This window comes from Molossus molossus, unplaced genomic scaffold (genome assembly GCF_014108415.1).
Source record: "Molossus molossus isolate mMolMol1 unplaced genomic scaffold, mMolMol1.p scaffold_m16_p_20, whole genome shotgun sequence".
Taxonomy (NCBI): Eukaryota; Metazoa; Chordata; class Mammalia; order Chiroptera; family Molossidae; genus Molossus; species Molossus molossus.
This window is the reverse complement of record NW_023425356.1, coordinates 21,914,627-21,931,962: the sequence shown is the minus strand read 5'-3', so window position 1 is coordinate 21,931,962 and position 17,336 is coordinate 21,914,627. Positions and strand designations below refer to the sequence as shown.

Here is a 17,336-nt window from a genome sequence, read left to right as displayed (position 1 = left end):
CTTCTGTTGAGTTCAGTACTTACCACCCCATGGCTGTCTGCTTCCCCCTAGACCCAGCTCCTCAAGGCCAGAGATTGCCGTCTCACTGTGCCCTCATCACCAAGTGCTAAAGGTGCTCAAGAATGCTGTCCCAGCTGGTGTGGCTCAGTGGTTGAGCATTGACCCATGCACCAAGAGGTCGCCAGTTCAATTCCCCATCGGGGCACATGCCCAGGTTGTGGACCCAATCCCCAGTGGGGAGCATGAAGGAAGCGGCCAATCAATGTTCTCTCTCATTGATGTTTCCATCTCTCTCTCTTTCCCTTCCTCTCTAAAATCAATAAAGAAAAAAAAAGAAAGAAAGAAAAAAAAAGAATGTTATCTGGGGGTATCTGAGATCATGTTATTTTGTGGGGATGCAGGATGACATTGTTAGAACTTCTATTTTTATGTCTTTATTTCTCAAGAAAAGTTATAAAATATACTGGTTGACAAGTCACCAAAAAAACCAAAAGCTTTAAAATGCTGAATAGAGCCCAGCTGGTGTGGCTCAGTGGTTGAGCGTCGACCCCTGTACCAAGAGTTTGCCAGTTCCATTCCCAGTCAGGGCACATGCCCAGGTTGTGGGCCCGATCTCCAGTGGAGGTTGTGCAGGAGGCAGCCAATCGAAGTTCTCTCTCATCAATGTTTCTCTCTCTCTCCCTATCCCTTCTTCTCTCGCTAAAATCAATAAAGAAAAAAAAAATGCTGAGTGGACCCTGGCCTTGGTCAGGTAGTTGAGTTGGTTAGATCGTGGTCCCCATATACTAAGGTTGTAGGTTTGATCCCTGGGCAGGGCAAATACAAGAATCAACCAATAAATGCATTAATAAGTGTAACAACAAATCTCTCTCTCTCTCTCTCATTAATTAAAAATACTGAGTAACCCTGGCTGGTTTGGCTCAGCGGCTGGAGCGCCGGCCTGCGGTCCAGAGAAACCTGGGTTCGGTTCCCGCTAAGGGCACGTACCTCGGTTGCAGTTTGTCCCCGGCCCTGGTTGGGTCATGTGGGTGGCAACCACTTGATGTGTCCCTTTCATGTTGATGTTTCTCTCTCTCCCTCCCACTCTATCTGAACAAAAAGTGGAAAAATGTCCTCGGGTGAGGATAAAAAACAAATACTGAGTAGAGCCCGGCTGGTGTGGCTCAGTGGATTGAGCGCCGTCCTGTGGACTGAGAGGTCCCAGCTTGATTCCGGGTCTGGGTCCGAAGTTGGGTGCTTGATCTCCAGAAGGGGGCATGCAGGAGGCAGCCAATCGATGTTTCTATCTCTCCCTTCCTCTCCCTCTAGAAAATCAATAAAAAAATATTAAAAAAAACAAAAAACAAAAACTTAGTAGACCCAAAGTACACAACTGTGGCTCATGAGTAAATGGCAAATAAACTTTTTTTTTTTTTTTTTAATCCTCACCCGAGGACATTTTTCCATTTTTTGTTCAGGTAGAGAGGGAGAGAGAGGAACAGAGAGAGATAGAGAAACATCGACGTGAAAGGAGCACATCAAGTGGCTGCCACCTGCACGACCGACCAGGGCCCGGGACAAACTGCAACCGAGGTACGCGCCCTTAGCGGGAACCGAACCCGGGTCTCTCTGGACCGCAGGCCGACGCTCTAACCGCTGAGCCAAACCGGCCAGGGCCAAATAAACATTTTTAAAAAATATGTTTTTATTGACTTTAGAGAGAAAGGAAAGAAGAGGGAAAGAGACAGAAACATTGACCAGGAATCGAACTGGGGATGCTCAATCCACTGAGCTACACCAAATAAGCATTTTTAAATAGTAGTTACCATTTATTACCTACTCTATGTCAGCCATTTTATATATATTATTTATGTTCAAACATAACTTATAACACAGGTAGCAGTTGTGGTTAAAAATTCAAACAGCAGCCTTGGCGGGTTTGGCTCAGCGGTTCCAGCGATGGCCCACAGACCGATGAGTCACGGGTTTGATTGTAGCCAAGGGCACCTACCCCGGTTGCAATCCCCTGCCCTGGTCTGTGGTTCGGGAGGCAACCAGTCTATGTGGCTCTATCACATTGACGTTTCTCATTCTCTCTCTCTCATTCTGTCTGAAAATGAATGGAAAAATATCCTCAGGTGAGGGTTAAAAAAAAATTTTTTTTTTAAATCAAACAGCACATAAACATATAGTATAAAAAGTGAAAACCTGTTTTTTCCTCCCCAACCTTGTGCCCCATCCCAGGTGTCCCCGCATATTCCGAGTTTGGGGTGCATTATTTCGAATATGAATAGATATAGACTCATTCCCAAGCCTGTCATATATATCAGATTAGCCTCATTTTACAGATGAGAAACTGCAGTACAGAAGGGCTGAAGTATTCATCCAAGACCGTACTGGAGCTGAGAGTCAAATCCGACGGTGACTCCTACGTCAGCGCATTTCCCCCTGTTCGCCCCAGTGTAAAATTTTAGGGATGAAGAAATCGAGGCTCATCCAGGTGCCCGAGCTATCAGAACCACATAGTGCAGGACCCAAATGGGGAGCCACAGAGGTAGCACGACAGGCTTCGTGGAGGAGCGGGCCCTGACCCCCCCTGGTCTGGGGCGCGCGGGGCCATCCCCCCCGGATGCACGGCCCCCATCTGGGCCCGGGCTCGCTCCCGCCGCTCGGGGACGGGCGCCACCCAGCTCCATGGCGCCGCTCGCGGGCGCCGCGCTCGCACCGCCCCCTCGGAGCCGGTCGGGAGGCCGGGGTCCTGCACTCCACAGCCCTGGCCCGGCCTAGCTCAAGGGCCCAGGGACAGTGCCGGGGCGACGGCTGCCTCCAAACCGGCTGGCACCCGCCGCGTTTCGCCCCGTGGAGCCATTGGCGGGCTACCCTGAGTGGGTGGCCTGGGCGAACAGATGAGGATGGGCCGCCCCCACGCGGGGGCCGCCAAGGGGCGAGGGCTGGGCGCGTGGCGGGCGTGGCGGGGGCGTGGCGGGGGCGGAGCCGCGGCCGGAGGCGGCAGTGTCCGGAGCCCGGCTCAGGGGCCGCCGTGGCCGCCGCGGAGCCAGGCTGCCTCCAGAGAGCGCCCGGGCGCAGAGAGGTTAACGGGCCGCCGGGGCCACGCAGAGCAGGTACAGACCTTCCCTGGGATCCCCGGCCCCGGCGCCCTCTCTCCTGGGTCCCGCTAGGCCACCCGCCCCGCGCGTCCTCGCCGCCCCCGCTCCCTGCGTCCCGCGGTCGCGCCCTAGCCACGACCCCGTCCCCAGCTCCTATAGCCTCGGAAGATCCCCCAGTCCCTGAGGTCGAATTCCTGGGGAGGGGGCTCTGATCCCGTGGAACTCTGTCCCTGTCACCCGGGGGAAGAATCAGCCAAAATTCCTAAGTCACATAGTAAAGTTGGAAAACATACCCAGGACCTCTTCGCACGCGCCAGCGCCTCTTGCTCTCCCCTGGAGGATGGTGTGCCCCACTACCCATCGCTCCTAGAGTTGGGGGACAGGGGCACTGGGAGGAATGCAGTGGGTGCCTGTGATCCTGTTCAGCCTGATGACTAGAAGGAAGGACACCTGTTGGGATGGTCCTCCAGGACCCAGGAATGGAGGGCACAATGAGGACCAAGGAGTTCTACCCAGATAGGGACTCTCCATGCCAACCCTCAAACATGCTGTTCAGCCCTCTTCCCCGAAGCACCACCGTTTCTCAGAGGTGGGTCCCTCTGGGAGTAAAAGGGTTAGCCTTGCCCAGGTCTCTCTCCTCTTTGATCTTCACTGGCTAGTGTGGAGGTGTGGCCAGGAGGAGCCCAGGTTTGTCCAGACTAGTGTCCAGCCTGGCACCAGAGTACCACTTCTGACCTCTCCCTTCCTCATCCTGGGCAGTGAGACCCATCAGATGAGGGTAAAGGGGTAAAAAGCACAAATGTGTGTCCTGTTTCTGCAGTGGTGGGGCTGTCGGCCCCCTGCCCAGCTGTGCAGGGGGGCTGGAGTGGGACTTTTCCAGAGAGGGAGCCAGGCCTGGCCAGAGCCCCAGGAGCTCACGTCACCCCCACCCTCCACCCCTCACTTCTCCAGGGAACTGCCAAAGCCAAACCCAGCTCAGAACAGGATTATGTGTGCTGGGTAGACCCATGGAGAGAGACAGCAAGATACAGACTTGGGGTAGCAGAGAAAAGCAGTCAGAGAGGGAGTGGAAAGGGGACCTCCCAGCAGAGAAGGGACAGACGGTGACCATCACCCTCATCTCTCCTTCCCTTCAACCTCAAGTAACTGAGTCAGGCAGAGAGTGGAAGGTTTGGGTGGAACTTTGGCCCTTCTCTGGAACTAGTCCCCCCCACCCCCATCAGGGTGGAGTTACTGACCTCAGTGGGCAGCCCAGCCAGGGGAAGGAGCAGTCATCAGCAACCCCCTCCCCAACCCCAAACAGCTGGGGTGACCCTGCAGGTCAGGCTCAAATTCTCAAATCCTTCCTGGGGTCTCGGAGGGAGTGGGGCTGAGTGTTGCTATCCCCAAGCACATTCCTGCCCTTCCCTCTGTCATTTTCTGGCCCCTGAGCTGGCCCACCTCGGCACTGGCTCCTTGGACTCCTTTCCCGGGTGCCTTTCAGATCCAACAGAAACATTTTTGTTTTTTCCTGGAAAGCATAACTAAGAGTAGGATGAAGGGTGGGGGTGTGAAGGGCTGGCATTGAGCAGGAAGGGGCTGGAGGGCAATGGGGGAGCTATGGAAGAGGGAAGCTTTGAGTCAGGGGAGGGTTCCAAGTTCCACTTCCCTGAGTGATCAGAGCTAGACTTAGGAACAGACTTCTGGGCTCTTCAGAATGGCAGGCCAGTGGTTGGGGAGTGATGGCAGCTATAGTTGCATCTTTTCTTCTTGGGTTCCCCCAGTCCATCAAAGTGACGCCTGAAATAAGCCCTCATTGAACCAGTTGCTGGACGCTGGCCTCTAAGGGGAGGTTAAATCGCAGTGGGAAAACCACCTGCTTCTCTAGAGATTAAGCCATCAGCCCACTTGGTTAATTCCTTGGCTAAAAAGTGTTTGAGGCAGTCAGACATGTGTTGAGTGTTCCAGAAGGAGTTTAGCAAAGAAGAGACTGGAAGGCAGGTAGGAAACAGAAAGCCCAAGGGGCTTCTTGTGAGCTCCTCAGGGGGGCATCTGGCATGTCCTCACCTGGGCCACCCTCCTCCTCACAGGACCTCCAGCAGAGCAGGAGTGGGAGCCAGAGGAAGATAATCTTAAGGAAGATGCAAGTGCTTGAGCTGGCCCAGAAACAGTTTCTAGCTGGGACTAAGGAGGAGCTAAGACGGTCCTACAGGACTGAGAGGAGGAGGCTGAGCCTGAGCCCTCCACCCTCCAGCCTCAGCAGCTGGACAAGGGCTGCATGCCTTCTCATGCTCCCCCTTAGGGTCATGAAGGGACGGGCCAGTCTTCCCCCACCCCTCCATCCTCACTTCGGGATGGCCTTACGAGAAGTCAGCCTCCCAACCCCAGGCTTCCTGGAGTAACCACCAAGCTTCTGTCCCTGCAGAGTGCACTCCCTCCACGTCCAGATGCCTAAGTAGTGTGATTACTTCCAGTCCTCTCCTCCCTTGCCCCATCAAGGAGGATCGATGGAGAAGTGGGTGGGCAGGTAAGAGGTGGGCTGCCTGGGTGTAGGAATGGCTCTGTCCCTGGAGTAGGGGAATGGACATCACTGGGAGGGGCAGGAGGAAGTGATGAGTAACTTGCTTTCTGAGAAGTTGGCATCAGGATGTGGGGAGCCTGCTGGGGGTGAGGGGCCAGGTCACCAGACCAACTCTGGATCCTGTGTGACATCCCCACTCTGCCTTTGGTTGGTAGGCCCCCCTTTGGTCTGATGCTGCTTCTGTCCCTCCCTCAGCTCTGCCTAGATCAGGAGGTAAGCCAGGGACCAGAGGCTGTGATCCTTTCCTCTCCCCTGACCTCCCACCCTCTTCTCCAGCCCCTGACGAGCTATGGCCCCTTTCTCACATTTGGCCTCCCCCTGCCTCCCCTTCTCCCCTACTTCCTAACTCCTTGCCAAATAACACCTCTGCTGCTGGACCTGACTTTGGGCTGGTAACAACCTCTCTGAGCCTCCAGAATTGGCCTTGAGCCTCTCTCTACGGTTCCCTCTAAAATCATTCTAATTTTGTTTGACCTTTTTGTCCACATAGGTGTTGCCTGGAAATGCTCTTCAAACACCCCCTGAGGAAGGCCAGGGCCCGGAGGGCGTCTGGGGTCCTTGGGACCAGTGGGCCTCTTGTTCCCAGCCATGTGGGGTGGGGGTGCAACGCAGGAGCCGGACATGTCAGCTCCCGACAGCTCAACTCCACCAGGGCCCACCCCTCCCATCCCGGCCCCCAAGGCATCCAGAAATCCTGCTTCCCCGAAGTCAGGGCCCCAGACCCCAAACTCCCCGAGAAACTCTCCCCCTGTACAGGCCACAGCCTCGGGGAAGAGGTGGCCCACTTCGAGGTCCTGCTTCCCAGTTAGGGAGAGAGGAGGCCCAGGAGACTCAAGGAGCCAGGAGGTGAGGGGTAGGGTTTTGAGGGAAGGGGTTGGCCTGAGGCGAGGGGTGGGGCTTGGATAAAGAAAAGGGAAGGACACAGGGTTTGGGGTGGGGGGATGAGCTTATCTCTGGTGTTAGGAAGTCGAGGGGGGAGGGGAGGCAGGGTCAGAGACCGCCGGAGCAGTGATCCTATGTCTACAACACCTTCTCAGATCCCGGGTTCGAGACCCCATCAAGCCAGGAATGTTTGGTTATGGGAGAGTGCCCTTTGCTTTGCCACTGCATCGGAACCGCAGGCACCCCCAGAGACCGCCCAGATCGGAGCTCTCCCAGAACTCAGAGCTTCTTCCATCCCTGACTCCAGGAGCAGAGCCATCCTCTACAAACCACACCCCGCAAACTCAGTTCCCTCCTGTGCAGCTGTCTGCTCACACCCCGCCCCCCCCAGAATCCCTGGGCCCTGAGGCTGCTCAGACAGAGGTGCCCTCCAGAAAAAGGCCCACCTCCACATGGCCCCACCCCAGGGCCCAGGCCTTTGGCACAGAGCCACCCTCGTTCGCCCCCTCCCTAGGAGAAAGTGGCTCCTTCCATGTGTCCCCTCAGCCAAGAATGCCCAGTTCCCAGGGTTGGGCCAGTCCCCGGGTGGCAGAGAGACACCCTAATCCTTTCCTTTCTGTCCCTCGGGGCCAAAGCCAGCAGAGCCGGGAACGCTGGAGACCTGGGGGGAACAGTCACAGATCTCTCGTGGAGGCTGCCCCTCACTACCCTGACGGCTGGCTGCCTCTGCTAAGGGCTGGCCCCCACCCCAGCCCCCAGTGGAGCCTCTTTGCTCCCAGCAGCCCTGTCCCCAGGTGTCCTGGGGAGAGCGAGCAGCTGAGAGCCTGCAGCCAGGCGGTGAGTTCTTCCTGGGCCCACACTTGCCTCCATTACCCCTCCCCTGACTCAGTCTGGGTCCTCAGCTTGTCAGATCTGGGCCTGGGGGAGGAGGCCCCCATTTGACCTCCTCAGGGTAAGGGCCTTGGAGCCCTCCACAGACCTGACTTCCTCCCTATTCCCCAATCCAGCCCTGACCCACACCCCATTTTCCTCCCCAGCTTTGACTCCTCTGTATCCCCCCATCTCAGCCCTGCCCCCCTGAGCAGCCAGACCCCCGAGCCCTGCAGTGTGCAGCCTTTGACTCCCTGGAGTTCATGGGCCAGCTGTACCAGTGGGAACCCTTCACAGAAGGTGAGGTTTCTAACCCACCCCCGGACAAGGGGGCTTAAGACTTGGGAGTGATGGGGCAAGAGACACTCAATCCCTGTTTCTCTTCTGTAGGCCCTGTGTTTCTACTGTGTCATGTTTTCTTTCCTCTGTCCCAGGGCTGGGGTGAAGGGACAGCACAGGCCCAGGAAGGGGGGAGGGTTTCAGCGGGTCAGATGGTAGTGGGTGGTCAGCGGAGGGTCAGGCTGAGAGAGGGTGTGCCCTTTGGCTAGTTAGTCCATCCCGGGAGGAGAAGTGGACACGGCCTGAGAGGGACAGTGGAGAGATCCTGTCCAGCAGTGACAGCAGGGTTGGAGTGTGCCATGGGTCCTGGGTGGGGTTATAGCACTAGCTCCCAACTCACCATCCACTCAATTTTTAGGCTTATGTCAACTTGATACCAAGGTAACCTCTCCGAACTCGCATAATCAAAGGTTTCAAGTATGTCTCCCCTTTCACAACCCTGGTCTCAGTGACCTAAATTGACCTGACTCGACTTCTAAGTGACCCTCAAATGAACCTTTCAGAGCACAGAATTGTCACATTGTCTTCATCCACAGTGACCTAGGCAACCTCCGGATAGCCAATAGCTAATATAAACCAAGCTTCTGACATGGCCCTCTGGCCTTTCCCAGTTAACCCCCCCAGGGACCACAGCTAACCACCCTCCTACCCTGCCTCTTAGTTCAGGGCTCCCAACGCTGTGAACTGAACTGTCGTCCCCGTGGCTTCCGCTTCTATGTCCGTCACACTGAGAAGGTCCAGGACGGGACGCTGTGTCAGCCAGGAGCTCTGGACATCTGTGTGGCCGGACGCTGTTTGGTGAGCGAGGCTGGGGCGCGCATACAGTCTCCTCGTTTATGGTCACGACAGCACCACACTGAGATGGAATGAGGCTGGTTCTCACCTGCCAAGCTGGGCTGAGCAGAGCCAAGAGGTGGACTGCAAGAAGGCTCGCTCAGGCCCACCAGGGCTTCCCTGAGGCTGGCTGGGGATGGGGGCGCTGACAAACGTTCTCACTTGTGCAAAGACCAAGATGCGTGGAGGGCTGAATGGTCCCAAGAGGAGCAGGATGAGGTGTGAGGTGGTGTCTGGCTTCAAGTGGCCCTGCCTCACTTTGCTTTTCTCCAGAGCCCTGGCTGTGATGGGATCCTTGGCTCTGGCAGGCGTCCAGATGGCTGTGGAGTCTGTGGGGGTGATGATTCTACCTGTCACCTAGTCTCCGGGAACCTCACTGACCGTGGGGGCCCTCTGGGCTATCAGAAGATCCTATGGATTCCTGCTGGAGCCTCCCGGCTCCAGATCGCCCAGCTCCGGCCCAGCTCCAACTACCTTGGTGAGCTTTCCGGGCTCCCTGAGTCTTGGGCTCCCTGAACTCTCTTCCTGGTCTCATGGTTCTGCCCCCCACACCCCCATGCAGCACAGCAAACAAGCCCCTGGGTTGGAGGAGGAGGAATCCAAGAGAGTACGGGTATCTGGGGGCTCTGAGTGGTTCAGGAAGTGGTGGGACAGGAGGACAGGACTCACCTCCTGTGTCCTGATCTCCCTGCTCCAGCACTTCGAGGCCCTGGGGGTCGATCCATCATTAACGGAAACTGGGCTGTGGATCCCCCGGGGTCCTACACAGCCGGCGGGACTGTCTTCCAGTACAACCGTCCTCCTCGAGAGGAGGGCACGGGGGAAAGCCTGTCAGCCGAAGGCCCCACGACCCAGCCTGTGGATGTCTATGTGAGCTTGGGGCCTGGGGAAGCAGAACTACTGGGGAGGGGGCCTTTCCCTCTGATGGCAAAGATGGAGGGAAGGCGACTGGTATGGGACCCTTGCCACCCCAAACATTCATTACCTTCTCTTTTTCTCCCCAGATGATCTTTCAGGAGGAAAACCCAGGTGTTTCTTATCAGTATGTCATCTCTTCACCTCCTCCAAACCTTGAGAACCCTGCCCCAGAGCCCCGTGTCCCCCAGCTCCAGCCTGGTAAGGCCTGATCCCTAGACGTAGGAGGCGGGGAGGGATGAAAGGGAAGCTCCGAGGCAGTGGGAGCATCTGATTTGCCTCCTCGACTCTCCCTGGGCAGAGATTTTGAAGATAGATCCCCCACCTGCTTCAGCACCCCGTCCCACCCGGACCCCCGGCACACTCCAGCGTCAGGTGCGCATCCCCCAGATGCCCGCCCCACCCCACCCCAGGACACCGCTGGGGTCTCCAAGTGGATTCTGGAAACGTGCGGGACACTCCGAGTGCTCGGCATCCTGTGGCAAAGGTGAGACTTCACACACGAGCCTGTGTTCCTGGCACCCTCAGCCCCGGTCCCGAACTCGGCCCTCCTGATTGCGTACCCTAGATCATGGGTCCACACCTCAACTGTCAAACCTGGGACCCCACTGACACTGGACTCAGAGCCATCCTACCCCCCTGGCTTCCCTCTCATCCCTTTCAGGTGTTTGGCGCCCCATCTTCCTCTGCATTTCTCGTGAGTCAGGAGAGGAACTGGATGAACGCAGCTGCGCTGTGGGCACCAGACCCCCAGTCTCCCTGGAACCCTGCCATGGCCCCCCGTGTCCCCCATAGTGAGTATGACCCACAGGGAGGGTTACCTAGGAACACAACAGTTGCTCCAGGCAAACACATCCTCACTGCCCAGGTCTTACCTGGATTCTGCAGCAACGTGAGTCTCCTGGCTGCAGAGACAGGGTTTGACTAGAAATGCTGCTATTCCAGAGATAGCACAAAAATCCCAGCCGCCTGAGCTCCGAAGAGAACCTGGACCCGGTGTGTCTGCCCTCTCTCCAAACTCAGCAGCCCCACACATCTTCTCTTTTGCCATCTGTGTCTCTGTTTCTCCCCCACTCTGCACATAACCACAGCTGGGAGGCTGGTGAGTGGACGTCCTGCAGCCGCTCCTGTGGCCCGGGCACCCAGCATCGCCAGCTACGCTGCCGGCAGGAGTTTGGGGGGGGTGGCTCCTCAGTGCCTCCTGAGCGCTGTGGACACCTTCCCCGGCCCAACATCACCCAGCCCTGCCAGCTGCGCCTCTGTGGCCATTGGGAGATTCGTTCTCCGTGGAGCCAGGTGAGTGGGACCAGACAAGCAGGGTCTTGGAGGGGGAGGATCCTAAGGGAACAGGCCCCAGTAAGCTAGAGGAGTGGCTTTCCAACTTATTTATTTATTTTTTTATCCTCACCCGAGGACATCTTTCCATTTTTTGTTCAGATAGAGTGGGAGTGAGAGAGAGAGAGAAACGTCAACGTGAAAGGGACATATTGAGTGGTCACCACCCACACGACCAACCAGGGCCAGGGACAAACTGCAACCGAGGCACGCGCCCTTAGCGGGAACCGAACCCTGGTCTCTCTGGACCGCAGGCCAACGCTCTAACCGCTGAGCCAGACTGGCCAGAGCGATTTTTATTATTATCATTTTTTAAATCCTCACCCAAGGACATTTTCCCATTGACTTTTAGATAGACTGCAAGGGAGAGAGAGAAACATGGATGTGAGAGACACATCGATTGTTTGCCTCCTGCATGGCCCCGACTGGGGTGGGGATCAAACCTGCAACCCAGGTACATGCCCTTAATCAGGAATTGAACTCTTGACCCTTTGGTCCACAGGCCAACACTCTAACCACTGAGCCAAATTGTCCAGGGCTCCAATTTATTTTTAATCAGCAGAAACAGTTTACAAACAAGATCTCACATGGGACACCAATCTATAAGGCAGATAGGCTGAACCTGGGTTGGGGCCCAGAGTCCTGTGCTCACCCCACAAAGCCATGTAGCTGCTGAGCCAGGGATCAAAGGCAGGTCCTTGTTCAAGAGCCACAGAGCTGGAGGTTGGTGAGGAAGCCTGGACCCAGCTCCTTGGATCCTCTCATCCCCTCAGTGTTCTGTGCGGTGTGGGCGCGGCCAGAGGAGCCGGCTGGTTCGCTGTGTTGGAAACAATGGTGATGAAGTGAGCGACCGGGAGTGTGCGTCAGGCCCCCCACGGCCCCCCAGCAGAGAGGCCTGTGACATGGGGCCCTGTACTATGGCCTGGTTCCACAGCGACTGGAGTTCCAAGGTGGGCCCCACACCCAGGACACCCTATTAGAGCTTTTCCAAAACTCAGTGAACATTTACTGAGCAAGCACCTACTGTGTGCTAGACAGTGCTGATGCTGGGAACACGGAGATAAGTGAGAAAAACTCCCACTATGGTCCTGGAACCCCCAGCAAAGGTTCCCCTTATCTGGCTGGTCCCCCTGGGGCATTCCCTGACTCCCAGGATCTGGATCCAGGACACACTGATCCTCTCAGCCCCTACTTCTTCTCCCCTTCATCACCAGCAGCCCCCCTCACACAGGCCCCCTGCTCTGCTTCTCAACAGTGTTCAGCTGAGTGTGGGACAGGAATCCAGCGACGTTCTGTGGTCTGCCTGGGGAGTGGGGAGGAAGCTGTAGTAGGAACCAGTGAGCAGAGCTGTGCCCCCGGAAGCCGCCCCCCTGACATGCGTGCCTGCAGCTTGGGGCCCTGTGAGATGACATGGTGCTGGTACACAGGGCCCTGGGCCGAGGTGAGCTGGGAGCCTGGGAGGGGGTGCCTGTCAGTGTGTCCCCTGGGAGCAGTTGGGAGTGATCCCTGCCCCTTGCACACCCTGTGCTTCCTCTCCATCAGTGCTCCTCAGACTGTGGCTCTGGCACACAGCGCAGAGATGTCATCTGTGTGTCCAAATTGGGGACTGAATTCAACGTGACTTCTCCTAGCAACTGTTCCCACCTGCCCAGGCCCCCTGCCCTGCAGCCCTGTCAGGGGCAGGACTGCCAGGACCGATGGTTTTCCACTGCCTGGAGTCCGGTGAGTGCCTGGCTCCCGTGCCCTGCTCAGTGTGGACTTCCAGGGAAGGGGAGGCTCCTCTCACGAAACCCCTCATCTGTGCTCCAGGACAAGGCCAGCTGCAGTTTAACATTGTCCCACATCCTGTACACCTGAAGGACAGGTGGGCCTGCTCCATGTGGGACGTTATAATGCTCCAAAACAGCCCTGCCCACATATTCCTTTCAGCGGAGGACGAGGCCTGGGGTTCAGGAGGAGCCTGGGGCACAGAAAAGGTTTGATTTGGTAGCTGGGGTCTCCCCAGTGTTCTCGTTCCTGCCAGGGTGGCGTGCAGACAAGGGAGGTCCAGTGCCTGACTGCCAACCAGACCCTCAGCATCCGATGCCCTCTTCATCTGCGGCCCTCCAGGAAACGACCCTGTAACAGCCAACCCTGCAGCCAGCGCCCTGGTAAATAGCCCCCTCGCCCCCCCTCCCAGTAGAACGGTGTTAGCTGAGGTGTGGGTGGAAAGGAGAAAGAACCAGTGGGTGTGGGCAACACTCCTCCAGAGGGATGGAGCTTGGTGATGACTATCTTGTGCCCCCTGGCCTCCTCTGTCCCCAGATGATCAGTGCAAGGACAGCTCTCCACATTGCCCCCTGGTGGTACAGGCCCGGCTCTGCGTCTATCCCTACTACACAGCCACCTGTTGCCGCTCTTGTGCCCGTGTCCTGGAGCGGTCTCCCTCCGAGCCCGCCTGAAATGGGTTCTCTCCTCATGGTTTCTCATGCCACCATCAGTCACCCATCAATCAGCTCGCTTTGTACCCTCTGGCTCTCCAGCTTGTCCTAGTCTCACCAGGGATGTCCCCCAGGGTGGCTGAAGGTGGCAAGATGACTGACAGCGACGATCAAGACTTGTAGTTGGGTTGGTGTGGTGGTGTGATGGTGTATGTGCACATATGTCTCCAAACGTGTATCTGGGCCTGCATGGGTGTGTGCACTCATAAGTGTGTGTCACTTCTCACAAAGTTAGACTGAGGAAGGGGGAGGGGATAATGCCTGTTTCCCTGAGACTTTTCTAGGCTGGGAGGAAAGCACGTTTGTGGCTCCTGAGTATCCCAGCTCCTTAGTGACTGCTCCCCCCCCATCAATTCCAACTTTGTTCCCTAAACCTCAGTTCTCAAGGTCAGGCCTCCGCTCTTCTAAACTACCTGTTTGTCCTCAGACCCTTTCTCCTCTTAGCTAATCTCTCTATCCCTTCCTCTCACAATTACTTAGCTAGGGGTGGGGGTCAGCCACTGCCAACCCTGCCTTACCCCAGAAAGAGCGAGTAACTTCCCAGAACAGGGACCAGCTGGGCAGAGGATGGAAAGAGAAAGGTTACAATAAGGCAACCTAACCCCTGCTCCCCATCTCCTGAAATGGTTCCCACCCCAGAACTAATTTATTTTTTATTAAAGATGATTATGACAAATGAGAAACAGGCTCTTTATTGTCCTCATGGAAACCCAGCCATACGGGCCACCTACGCAAGCAGTGTGCAGCCCGAATGAAGGGTGGGAAGGGGAAACAGCATTCAGAGCCCAGGTGGAGAGAGTCGGCCCAGAAAGGCTAATGTGTGAGCCCCAATCACCTGAGATCTGTAGCCTGGGTCAGAGGGGTAGGATCCTGGCCGGCCATAAGCCCTGCAGATTGGTCGTTGACCACTAGAGGTCACCACTTCTCCCAGTTTAGGTATGGAGTTGGGAGCTCGGGTCCAGAGCTGAGGAAAACACTGCCCGGTCTACGGTGGGTTTCTTGGTAGGCTGGGTTTTTCTGTCAAGTTTCTTGGAATCTAGTAGCACTTCTTTCAATGTGGGGCTGAGCTGAAATGGCAGCTGGCTTTTTAAGAGTCTTTCTTCCTGTTCTCTTTCTTCGGCCCTGCCTTCCTGCCTCTCCCATCCTTTCTGCTATTACCCATTTCCCTATTAAGCTGTTAGTTTATTGCTTTTCATAGAGTGGGGGGAGAGGAAGTGATTTCTGCCCCCCCCCCCCCCAGCAGAAACGGCTGGAGGAGGTGGAGCCTGGCCTAGCTCTAGGCAGTACTGGATGTCCTGCCAAAGACACATTCTTCTGTGATGTCTCACCCTAGTCTTCTCCCTCCTGCCTCCCCCGCCCATTTCATCTCTCAAGGTAAATAGCTTGCTAGAGGTGGTGTGAAAGCAGGCAGCCCTTTCTATAACACAGCTTCTCTCCCTGACGCTACCAACCTGAGGGCTGAGTCCAGGTCTCCACTTCTGGGACTTCCCAGGGGTCCCTGTGCCTAGGAAGGGGTCATTGGCACAGAATCAGACTCCTCTCGTTGGAAGCATCCTTCCCCACCCCCCCCCACCCCTCTCTGCACCTCCACAAGTGTGGCTGAGGAAGACCATTAATAAGGCCTGCAGAACTCAGGGACTACTCACACCCAGACCCTGTGAAGGACAGGACTGTCTACTCTAGCTGCTCCTGTACACCATCTGTTGCCTTGGGACTGAGGCTCTCCCTGGCCTGCAAGTGGCTGAGAAGACTTTGGACTATACCTTGAGAATAGGTGAGGAAGGAGGCAAAAGGGAATGGAGGGAAAGGAAAATAAAACTGACTTTAGCCCAGAGCAAGGAATGATTGAAGAGAGGGGATACGAGGAAACCCCAGCCTCGATGGCTCTGCTCAGCCTAAACAGGAACACTAAAGCATGTCGCTAGTGAACTGTTCCTCTCTGGTGAGCTAGCTGTAAGGGGATCAAAGACGTGGGGGACAAGGGAAGTGAGACCTGAGCCAGCCCAGTAGATACTGAAGGCGGAGTCCTTAGCTGAGGGAGGGGTGGGGGTGAGTAGCTGGGCCCCTCCCAGCGATTCCTGGAAACCGGCTGGGCGGTGGCCCCAGCTCAGCTGACTTCCCCTGAAGTTCCCCCTCCCTGGTAGGGCCTCTCAAGGCTGTTGCTGGGCAGGTTTGGAGTTTGGCCTGAGCAAGAGAACCAATCACAGGTGGAGAATGCAGTCACATCTCCTCTCAAGGCTCCCCCCAAGCTTAAGTGCCTCCTTTGAGAAGCTCCCTCTTGGCCTCCAGTCCCGGACTTCTCAGGAGTGGGCTTTCATGTGGGGTTGCCCCTTCCCCCTCTCATGTTAAAGCTAGAGTCCTGTGAGATCCCTAAGGATTATTTCCTCTGGTCACTGAGGTCAGTATGGGGTCAGTGTGGAAGTTTTCAGGAAGGGGAACCTGACCCCGAGCAACCCCTTTTCCTGGCCCCATAGAGGGGAGTAGTGTCGCCCGACACCTTGTTGACCTCTGAAGCCCTCTGGAAGGACTTGGGAGAGAGGAAGCTACAACCCAAGGCCAGAGAGGTGTGGAGGGGCCTGAGGTCTAGTGCACTGAGAGGAATTAAGGGAAGGACTCAGAGGAAGTGCACCCCTGAGAACTGAGGTGAAGGTGGGGGTGACAGGAACTGTCTTGATATGCACAAGAGAGAAGGCCAGCCAATGCTGAGGGCTTCCCATTTCTGAGTGCAAAAGGACTGTGGTTCTCTGTGTTAGGGTTTTGTTTAGGTGGGTGACATGAGTTTGTGAAAGAATTCACAACTGAGAGAAGAAAGGCAGGAAATTTATTTTGTCTTTCCCCATAGATAGAGAAAGGGTCTCTGCAATGACTGGCAATACAAGGGCAGAACAGAAAGAGTGAGTTGCTCTTTTATTGGGGGCTTTTGGGAGTACAGGGCAGATGCACCAGGAGGGTTTCTTGTATCTTCTTTAGCCTGTAAAATATGCTTGGGAAAAAGGAGAGAAGGAATGTGGGCCTGGGACTGCAGGGGCCGGTCGCCAGTGAGTCATGGGCACGAGTCCAGGGTCCAGCATTCTGATAATCAGGTTGTTAATCTTTCTTTCTTTTTTTTTTTTTAAACATTTTTTCTTTATTGATTTTAGAGAGAGGAAGGGAGAGGGAATGAGTGATAGAAACATCGATGAGAACATATGATCGGCCACCTCCTGCACTGGGGATCGGGTCCACAACCTGGGCATGTGCCCTGACCAGGAATTGAACCCGTGACCTCCTGGTGCATGGGTTGATGCTCAGCCGCTGAGCCACACCAGCCAGGCAGGTTGCTAATCTTTCTACGATGTCTGGTAGTCCCCTTGTCCTCAGATTAGGAGAATGGACAGCATTCCGGAGGTAAACTCCAGGGGCACACACCTCCCAGCCAGGTCAGAGTGGGTTTTTCCTCAATCAGAACAAAGCAATCACGACCAACATTGTAAAGGATTTTCTAACTATGGCTAGTGCCCCACTATGATTAGTTTTCTTACTCTTCTAATATTTTCTATTAATTCTAATACTCTTTCCTGCCCCTTTCAGTTGGGTAGAAAGGCGGTTTGAAGGTGCAGACACCAGCAAGCTCCGTGTTTAATTACCAGGTGCTTCTCATAAATTTTGAGAAAAAATTATTTAAAAAAAGAAAAATCCTGCCTTCTGTCCTTAGAACTCCCCACTGTAAGTACTAGAATTGTTTTTATTAACAATAGACTTGAAACTAGGGAGCGAAGGTCATTCTTATGTAACTTCTTCAAGCTTAGGAGGTATAGCTGTCCCTGCCAGGGAGTCCTAATAAGAGTCACCTAGAGGGAGGGGCTGGTAATGGACAGTTTTGAAGGCTAGTGCTGGGGCAGGAGGGTGGCTCTGGTGTAAGGATTGGATTACAATTGTATTAAAGTTCAGTCATTATATTATTTATCTGTAATTTAGGAGTGAATTCGTGAGGTCTTAGTTCAGCAGGGTCAGAATTCTCCCCTCCCCCTCCTAGCTTCCCCAGGGTAATTACCC

At 55.5% G+C, this 17,336-nt stretch overlaps 1 protein-coding gene across 3 annotated transcripts; it reads left to right on the top strand.

The window, feature by feature from the left end:
* The first annotated feature begins 3,003 nt into the window (after positions 1-3,003).
* ADAMTSL4 (ADAMTS like 4) lies at positions 3,004-13,977 on the top strand. 3 transcript variants are annotated; one of them, XM_036273346.1, is made up of 18 exons: positions 3,004-3,101; positions 5,491-5,592; positions 5,802-5,859; positions 6,137-6,492; positions 6,684-7,365; positions 7,596-7,698; positions 8,399-8,535; positions 8,845-9,049; positions 9,269-9,441; positions 9,576-9,687; positions 9,788-9,973; positions 10,151-10,280; positions 10,578-10,782; positions 11,595-11,771; positions 12,077-12,262; positions 12,364-12,543; positions 12,827-12,971; positions 13,126-13,977. In XM_036273346.1, the coding sequence occupies exons 2-18, from the start codon at positions 5,573-5,575 to the stop codon at positions 13,260-13,262; spliced, it is 3,192 nt and encodes a 1,063-aa protein (XP_036129239.1). In that variant the 5' UTR covers positions 3,004-3,101; positions 5,491-5,572; the 3' UTR covers positions 13,263-13,977. The 3 variants fall into 3 exon arrangements, with proteins under 3 accessions (XP_036129239.1, XP_036129238.1, XP_036129240.1); XM_036273345.1 differs by having other exon boundaries at positions 12,812-12,971; XM_036273347.1 differs by lacking the exons at positions 12,827-12,971; positions 13,126-13,977 and adding an exon at positions 12,631-12,803.
* The last annotated feature ends 3,359 nt before the right edge of the window (positions 13,978-17,336 follow it).